The sequence below is a fragment of the Pipistrellus kuhlii genome, unplaced genomic scaffold (assembly GCF_014108245.1).
Source record: "Pipistrellus kuhlii isolate mPipKuh1 unplaced genomic scaffold, mPipKuh1.p scaffold_m20_p_15, whole genome shotgun sequence".
NCBI lineage: Eukaryota > Metazoa > Chordata > Mammalia > Chiroptera > Vespertilionidae > Pipistrellus > Pipistrellus kuhlii.
Window position 1 is genome coordinate 9,599,059 of NW_023425460.1, and position 9,337 is coordinate 9,608,395.

At 57.7% G+C, this 9,337-nt stretch overlaps 1 protein-coding gene across 3 annotated transcripts in view; it reads right to left on the reverse strand.

Moving 5' to 3' along the window:
* Nucleotides 1–2,220: 2,220 nt before the first annotated feature.
* Nucleotides 2,221–9,337, reverse strand: part of CHST3 (carbohydrate sulfotransferase 3) — a 34,454-nt gene continuing 27,337 nt past the window's right edge. The window contains exons 2-3 of one of the 3 annotated variants that reach the window (XM_036438195.2): nucleotides 7,942–8,166; nucleotides 5,362–6,787 (exon numbers count right to left, since the gene is read on the reverse strand). In XM_036438195.2, the coding sequence (XP_036294088.1) occupies nucleotides 5,476–6,787; nucleotides 7,942–8,120 (1,491 nt within the window). In that variant the 5' untranslated portion in view covers nucleotides 8,121–8,166 and the 3' untranslated portion in view covers nucleotides 5,362–5,475. Of the gene's footprint in view, nucleotides 6,788–7,941; nucleotides 8,167–9,337 lie in introns of all 3 variants that reach the window. The other 2 variants (XM_036438194.2, XM_045581744.1) reach the window with 2 other exon arrangements.

Consider the following 9,337-nt stretch of genomic DNA (forward strand, 5'->3'; position numbering starts at 1 on the left):
ACATTGTGCCTTCCCCCGTCATCACCCCTCCTCCAGGCACCGCTGTCCCCAGGCTCGGCTCTTCTGTCCCTTCGTGTTGCTGCTGCCCTGCTGGCCCAGGTCCCCCAACCCACAAGGGCCCTCCAGCTCTGCCTTCCGTGTTCCAGAATGAACCTTCTCCCTGCGAGAGCCCGTTCCCTCCAGGCGGCTGTGAGGGGACAAAAGGGTGGGACCTAATTCACACTAAAATTGCTATGACTGCGAGAGCAATGTGATTGCAATCTGAAAGGGTTCCATATTCTGAGTGAGAAAGAGCCTGAGAAATCTCCTTGTGGGATTTTAAGACTTCCTTAAGGCCAAATGAAATCTCAGGTGCCAGCCAATCGGCACAGTTGTTCTGGGCATGAGGGCTGATTTTTCAATCTCTAATGGGCTTTTTGGAACAAAGATTGTAAACCACAGATTGCACCCTCATTCTTACGGAAACTGGGGCTCAGATAAGGAACGTTGCTTGCCCAAAGGGCACGGGGCCAGATAGTGGCAAAGCTGGGACGTGCCTCCAAGTCCCTTGACCTCTGGCCAGTGCCCTGCCCCAGGATGCCTGGGAACTGACCTCTCAGACCTCAGGCCTGCAGCCAGCTGCCAATACAGCCACCCTGGCTCTGCCGTCCTGGTGACAGGCAGGCCGTGCCTCATGCCCCCCGCCCTCGGCCACACTTCCTGCCCGTCACTCCCCAGGAGGGGGTGGGGCTTCCTCTGCCCTGCTTCATGCCGGAAGTCACCCCGTTCCTACAGCTGCTCGTTCTCCCCGTTAATGTGGATGATTGCCACTGAGAACAAATGCAAAAGAAAGGCAGAGACACTTCGAGTTTTACTCATTGCATGTTTCCACTTTTAATTAAATAAATCAAGTAAGCCATCAGGCGATGGGTTCACATTCTCTTCCGCAGAGCAGACCCCGACCGGTGCTGGCTGCCAGCTCTCTGAAGGGCGGGAAATGTGGCCTCGGCGAGGACATCTGGGACTGACGGCGAGGGGGCCGGGAGCCATGTGGCCGAGCAGAATGAGCTGCATGTTACACACACACACACAAACATGTGGACACCTATGTACACACACCATGGCCACACATGGCCGTGAAAGGAGCGTCCTGTACCACGTGGCCTCAAAACATGACCCAGGGAGAGGTCTTGGCAAAAAGGCAGCGTGAGCGGGGTCCAGGAGGGAGCAGGGGAGCCGTGCGGACTTGGCCTAGAGTTTACCGCTGAGACGGAGACTTCCTCGTGGGATTTTAAGACTTCCTTAAGGCCAAATGAAATCTCAGGTGCCCAGGCCATGCCCAGAGGGAGAGGAAGCAGGGTACAGGGGTCATCTCACTTCCCAGGCAAAACACCCCATCTACAATACCAGCGAAACTCGTGGGGACGGATGGCTGCGTGTCTGTATCCTTGGAAACAGGTAATGGATCAGTCCCCAGGGCACAGTTGTGGAAGGACAAAGGACCTCGAAGAGTTTAAGATTTCTGAAGTTGGCAATTCTGCGTCGCCCTTTGGAGGGAAAGAGCAGTTCTGACTATTCCTGAAATGGTGACAGCTGAGAGGCCCTGTGGCTGCCCTCAGGGCACCGTGGCCTCCTCCCTCCTGTCCAGCGGGACCACGTCCTGGGAATCTCCACAAGCAACTCAGCCACCTGAGCCCTGGACCGCTATGGATGCCCCTTCTCTCTGTTCGTGCAGATCTGCAAGAACCCATCTCCTCCCATGCTCTCCCCTCAGCTCTCTGACCAGGCTCCCATCCTTCCTCCAGCCTTTGGGGACAGGAGTGGGAGGGGACGGCCCTGGGGACACAGCCACCCAGTCTTCTGCTCCCGTCCATCATCCGGGGCCTATCCAGGGACAGGCCCGATGGCCCAGTACAACAGGCCCGTGTGTGGGAGAGGGTCACCCAGGGCCATAGAGACCTTCAGGGTCAGGACCATCGATGCTAGCATTTCCTGTCTGCTGTCTAGGCCACGCAGGCATCCTCTGGGCCAGGGACCCCCTGACCTTCTGCTGGAGCTGGTTCCATGGTTGGACAGATGGCAGAGGTGGCAGAGAAAGATGCCACTGTGAGGGCTGAGTGGGTGTCTTCTGTTCTCGGGCATTTAGTCAGGAGCTGCCCCATTAGGCCAGCCTCTGGCCAAGGGCACTGGCAGATATGGAGTAAACTCTTCCTTAAATATTTTAATATTTAGTTACTCACGTTCTAGCGTGTGCATCACATAAAGTGACAAAGGGTGGAATTTAGTCGCCTCTCTCAACCTTTGCTCGGGAATGACCTGCAGGGGGTGGGGGGGTGACCGTGCTGCACTCCGCTTCCTTCACCCTCTCCCTGGGGACTCAGGACTCTGGCCCCACCGGCTGCTCCCCAGGCCTGCCCCCATGCCAAGGCTTACAAACAGGCACAGAGAAGCCAGGAACGGGCCGTGGTGGTGATGGCTTGCGGGTGTTAGACACGGCCCTGTCTAACCAGAGCCTGGAATGTTCTGAACTATTTATACGGGCCAGGCTAAAGAGATCTTCTTCAGGAAGAAAAAGTGAGTAAATGCCCGCTGCTGAATGGGCCCTTGTTCTGAGGAAGCTGGTAGCGGCGAGGTGAGGCCTCAAATGCTCCCTCTGTCTCCAGGAGGCTGGAGGGGGCGTGGGGGGAGCCGTGGAGGGAAGGCTCCTGGCGGATCGGCAGGAGCAGAGAAACCGGGACAAGAGGGCGCGTCCCCAGCTAGGTGCGTGCTGAAAACCCCAGAGACGTCACCCCGACCAGGTCCCACGGATGAAAAGGCAACGGTCACCCCATCCTGGCCTTCCCCAAACCCCCAGGCTTCCCAGAGCCCGAGGCAACACTGACTGGAGCTGTGTCCTGTTTCAGACACCGGGGCAAAGGCCATACAGCAGAAAGGGCCTGACTGTCATATCCTCGGACCTGCAAGAGGAAACCCAGGGGTCTCCTTAAACAAGAGCCGGGGCCGCCCCGGCTCCTGCGGTCTCGGTTTCGTTGCCTCTTGCATTCTGAATGGTCTTGGATTGTCCTTGTGTGTGGATGAGTGAATAATTCTTATTATTAGGCAGCTTTGAGTTCCTGCATACAATAAGACATTTTCTGTCACTTCTTTTTTCACAAAATAAATAAGTTAAGTCAACTTGCTGTGTACAAATCGTCAATGTCCTGAGAAGTCCCCAAGGTCCACTCCCGGCACCTTGGCCCCGGACATCAGAAGGAAGGAGAAGTCTGCTGCCCACAGTAGGAGGACCCAGGAAGGACCCTGGAGGGAGGACCAGGAGGGGAACAGTGTAGGGGGGCAGGGCAGGGGCTGGGGAAGACCCACCAGCACTCTGGGCCTGCCAGAAAAATCTTGGCCCCACTCTGTCCCAGGGCCAAGTTTTCAGAGCTGGAGTCCCTTTGGACCCCAAATGAGAGCCAGATCCCTGCACAACTTATTCTCAGACTGGAAAGCCTGGAGCAGAGACCTCCTTGAGCGGCTGAGGTCCGTGGTGATGCCTGCAGCTCAGATCCGGAGGTTATACGGGACCCGTAAGATGGCTACCATCCTCGCCTTTTCAAATGGCAGTTTCCAGCCAGGACAACCCCTTCCTTCCCCACAGCAGCCCCAGCTGGACTCAGATCCTGTCTTTCCCTCATGTCCATATTCGCAACAAAAACTCAGCCCTCTGGGCTGGACCATGGGATGGGTTTGAAATCAGGAAATCAGGAACAGCCCTTAGCGAAGTGACAGTCCTGTGAGTTCTTAGATGGCCCTGAGCTGGGCTCCTGGGTTGGTCGCAGGGCCTGCCCTCTCTCCTGCCCCGGGAATGTGGCTGGGCCTGGCCTGAGGGCTGCTAACTTATGCTGCTTCTGGACATGCAGCGAAGGAGGCTGGTGGTTTCTGAGACTCGTTTCACACGAGTTCAAGCAGAAAAGCCCGAAAGGCACTGTGGGTTGTCCCGTGGCCACCGAAGCTCTGACCCTGGGAGGAGGCTCTTCCCCCTCCTCCTCTCCCTCCAGCAAGCACCAGAGTGCTCCCCCTGGTCCTCCCAGAGCCCCCTCGGCCCCTCAAGCACAGACTGCTTCCAAGAGGCACTTCTGCAGGAACAAAAACACAGCCGCAAAACAAGACACCAAACCATAAATATCTTAGACACACACACACACACACACACACAACAGAAAACAAACACCCGGTCCATCCCCTTCAGCAACATTCTTCCCAGAACCCTGAAGGAGGGATTTCAGACTAACCACGCCACCGTGGCGGCCAGCAGGAGGCTGACCGCTGTCCCCCGTCTTCTCAGGGGAGGGGCTGTCCTGATGTGACTTCTCCTCCACACGCACTCTGCACTGTCCCCGGGCCCTGCCCCCGAGGCCTGGCTGGAAGGGCAGGACCCGTGAGTTCCTTTTGCTTCCAGGGGCCGCAGCTGCTTCTGCCAGTCAGGCCTGAGGCCGCCTACAAACACGGACACGCTCCAGGACGTCAGCAGAGCGGGGATGGGACCCTCAGGCCACAGTCCCGTGAGGGTCCACCACGCCATCCCAAAACGTCCTGCCAGCCAGCAGCAAGGACGGGAACGGGCCAGAAGCGGTGGCCCCAGTCTCCATGGTGAGCAGGGGCCGCAGACTCGGCACTCTGTTGTCCACTGTCCATCCCAAACCCAGTCGGGAAACAAGGCCACGGCCATGAACACGCCACGGCCACGTTTCCTTCCCCAGCTCCCGGACAGGCGTGTGATACACATGAATCCTACAAAGCCTGTGGGCACAGAGCAATGGGAGAGCTTGTCCGCTTATGTTCACGTGTGCATGCAGAATTGTGCTTCTCTGTTTCCCACAGCGGTGTGTGCTGTGTGCTGTGCCTGCAGGTGTTTGTCTTTGTAAGAGTGTGCTGCGGCTCCTCTGAGAGCTGACTCCGTCATTCACCGGTACAGGGGCCCATTTAGGGAAACACTGGATTGGGAGGCCTCAGCTGCCATCCTCTGTCACCCTGGGCTGTCCCAGCCCCGCCCTGGGGACCACCCAGAATCCACACTGGATTGTAGAAATCCAGACTGTGGGACTGTGGTCTGGCCCACAGGGTGTACAGGCACTTATGTGTGCTTCGTGTATGTTTCTGTGTGTATGTGTGTGTCTGAATGTATATGAGAGTGTGTGTGTGTGTGTGTGTGAGAGAGAGAGAGAGAGAGAGAGAGAGAGAGAGAGAGAGAGAGAGAGAGGGAGAGAATGTCAATAGGCGAGAGCCTGCCCCTTAGGTCTGGGCTGATGCCCGCACGGGGCAGGGCACCGTCCTGTTCTCAGCAACAGCCCAGCCCACAGCGGCTGGGGAAGCTGGCTGGCTGCGGGCTGCTCCCTGCGCGGCTTCCCGTGGCCTCTGGGAGCGCGTGCGCGCCCCCGGCCCCGGGCTGACCTGGGCGGAGGAAGCAGGGCGGGACTTTCACGAGAAGGGCAGAGCGCGGTGGCCCCAGGCCGCCCCCTACGTGACCCAGAAGGAGCCGCGCTCCTCCAGCAGGCTGACGGAGCGGTTGGTGAGCGCGGCGGCGTCCCGCGCCAGCTTGTAGCCGAAGAGGCGCATGGCGGGCCCGCAGGCGTCCTGCACCACCTGCGCCAGCTTGAAGGGCATGCCGAAGCGCCACTTCTCGAACTGCTCCGACGAGTTCTTCTGCGTGGAGTAGATGCCGCTGGCGTCGCGGGGCGCCTGCGTGTTCCTCCGGATCCAGTCCTCCACCTGCGGCGTCAGCGGGATGCCGGCGAAGCGGTACATGTCGCGCGCCTTCTGCAGCGGCCGGCGCGCCACGTCCTCGTAGCGCACCAGCAGGTAGCGGCCGCGCAGCCAGGCGGGCTGCCGCAGGCCCAGCTCCGCCGACGCGCGGAGGCTCTCGCAGTGGCCCCGCAGCCGCTGCACCTCCTCCTCGCGCAGCCGGTCCTGCCCCTCGGCCAGCCACCTCTTCCACGGCTCGTACTTGCCCGCGAAGGCCACCATGCGCGAGGCCAGCACGGCGCGGGGGTCGCGCACCAGCTGGATGACGCGCAGGTCCAGGCGCGGGTCCTCGGCCAGCGGCCGCAGGAACTCCAGCTGGCGGATGCGCACGGCCTTGAGCGCCATGTGCTCCTTGCGGCGGCAGGCCTCGGCCGCCAGCGTCACGTTGAGCGGCCCGCAGCGGCGGTTCTTGCAGCGGTACTTCTCGAAGACCTTCTTGACGAAGGGCGTGCACACCGGCTCCTCGCACAGCGAGCGGCTGGAGCCGCGGCGGAACATGCCGGGCGTCAGGTGGTCCTCGGGCAGCGGGCTGATGAAGTGCTCCAGCACGTACAGGTCGCACAGGAACAGCTGCTGGAGCACGTCCCGGTACACCAGCGCCGAGCCCGCCGCGCTCGCGCCGCCCGGCTCGAAGCTCACGGTGCGCTCGATGTGCCACAGCGGCTCGAAGAGGTAGAAGATGTTGCCCTGCTGGTTGAAGAACTCGCCCACGAAGGACGAGCCCGTGCGGGTGGTGGCCATGAGGAGCACGTGGCGCCGGCGGCCGGCCTCGGCGGGGCCGGGTGGCTGCTCCCCATCCTCCTCCTCCTCTGCCTCCTCCTCCTTGGCCTCCTCCTGCTCCTCCTCCTCCGCTGGCTGCAGGCCGAGCTGCAGGCTGAAGTTTCGCAGGCGGCTCTGCAGCTGCGTGAAGGCGGAATCCAGCTCGCTCAGAGACAAGAGGGATGCGTTCTCGGCCAAGACCAGGCCTGGGTCCGTGCTGTTGGCGTCTGCCAGGGACTGGGGGATCTGCTTCAGCTTGTCCGAGACCCTGTGCGGACAAAGGGAGACCACACAGCTCAGTAACGAGAGGGGGTGTGGGGGTCCTCTCTCCCCTGTGCTGCCTCCCAGGCTGATCACCCAGTCTCTCTCACCTGGTTTCTTCCTCCCCCCCCCCCCCCCAAGCTGACTTTGAGGCAAGGACTTGAGGGTAAGTAGTTATGGGACAGACTGGTAGAGGGGTAGGGAAGTGAACATAAGGAAAGTAAGTCCATAAAAGATGTGCAGGCTACTCCTGTGGGCAAATCACTCTGGCTGGGGGGCCCTGGGAGAGAAGGAACACCCCTCAGGATTCTCCCTCCCAAGGGGTGAAGCTCCCTGGCCGGTGCTGGGCCTTGCCAGTGTGCAGGCAGGCAGAGAAGCCCCCGGGCAAGAGCGGCAGCAGGCCCTGGAGGCACGAACTGGTTCGGTCCATGCCAGGCACAGACTCAGCCCAATGCCTTCCCATCTTGGTGGATGCTTTCTTGCAGGGGTTGTGCCTGGGAGAGCATCTAGCAATCTATGGCAGGCCCACTAGCAGGGCCACTGCATGCAGCCACACACGGAGAACTCTAGGGGGCAGCATTCCCAGTGTAGCCTATGTGAGTGCAGGGTCCTGCAGCTGAGCAATATGCAACCTGGGCAGCTCGGTGCACCCCTGCTCACCAGGGATCCATATCAGGGCTCTGCCTCTCCGGGGGATCACCCTCACCCTTGACTTTGGATTGGTAAAGGGGATGGGCTGCTAATTGGAGGCAACATCCCAGGCCAGGAAGTTAGTTAATAATAAACCACAGCCAGCAGGTACTGGACACCAGTACCAGGCACTAGGCTAACAACGTTTATGTTTTTTTTCACTGACTCTTTACAGTAAGGTAGGCCCCACCATTAGCCATGTTTCAGAGAAGAGGCGCTTAAAGACAGAAAAGGGAAATCGTGTGCCCAAGTGTCACAGCTAGAAAGGGCCGGAATGAGAGTTCCAAGCCAGGTTGTGTTTGTCCAGAGCCCAGAGCTCGCCACGGAGGACCTGTGCATGGCCCACGGCTTGGGCACGGGAGGGAGGTCTGATGGTCACAGGCGGAAGGATTGCCTTCACAGGCCCAGAGTGCCTACTGCAGCCTCTCCCTGACCCGTCTCGATAAGAAGACATGTGCTTGCATGCCTCACCTCGATATAATTTTATTTTCCTTTTCAATGAAGAGAAAAACCACCACCACGAAAGCCAGGAAGAGGGCATATTTGCTCCTCATCCTCAGGCTGTGCAGGAAGTCCCGGCAGTCCTGGGGCGAAGCAAGTCCTTTCTCCATGGAAAAGGGCGGGGCCGTGGGCACACGGCTCCGGGCCATCGCGCGGGGCCTGGTTCCTTGTCCTCAGGTGGGGGACACCCTCGTCCTGCGGAGAGACAGGCTGTCAGGACACCCTCGTCGGTAGATGAGAAGGAAGAGGGCTTTCCCACCAGGCTTTGGAGGAAGCCCTGTCCTAATGGACTCTTCCCCAAAGAGACTTGAAATCAAGTCACTTAAATGCTAATGAACCCTCTGATCCATCCACGCCACCTCCATCAATTTATCCTTTGACCTCGCACATGACTCAAGGGCAAGTATGTGGAAAAGAATGATCCGAATAGTACAAATGTTTGCAATAGCAGAAGACTGCAAACACCTAACTAAAAATGATGAGGGAGGATTTACAAGTGCTGAGATGAATAATCTACCATCTACCTATCTACCTATTGTAATTTAATGTGTATAGCAAGCTGCAGACATCATGTGCTTATACACTGAGTGGCCATATTATTATGATGTCTACACGCATAGGAAGGGGACATGGGTGGTTGGCCTGCCTGCCTGCTGGTTGAACTCCTGGTAGAGGGACAATTTCCATATTACCCTTTATTATACAGGATATACACTGAGAGACCAGATTATGCATTCAGAGATCATAATAATCTGGCCACTCAGTGTATAGAACAGGATTTCTTAACCTCAGCACTATTGATATTTTGGACCATATGATTCTCCATTGTGGGAGCTGTCATGTGTATCGTAGGATGTTTAACAGCATCCTTGGCCTCTACTCATTGGATGCCAGTAGCATCCTTTCTGCTCTGATGTGACAATCAGAAATGTCTCCAGACATTGCCAACTGTCCCAGGTTGAGATCCTCTGATGTAGTATAATCCCAATTGAAAAAAATACTTTTCAGTGAGAGAAAAATATAGATGCTGAATACAAACAGACTTTGATGACCGGGGTACACAAGGCCTTGTCACAAAGAGCTGGGGCGGTCAGCAAAGAAGGGTAGGTGAGTCTTAAGTTTGTGGTATAGCACTGTGCACAGTTAGAATATTTTTTTAAATCTTCATTCAAGGACATGAGTTTTTATTGGTTTCTTTCTTTTCTTCTTCTTCTTTTTTTTTTTTTTTTAGAGGAAGGGAGAGAGAGAGAGAAACATGGGTCAGTTGCTGCTCATATGCTGACCAGGGATTGAACCTGCCTTTTTTTTTTTTCCCCTCATGTACAGGATGACACTCCAACCACTGAGCGATCCGGCCAGGGCTACA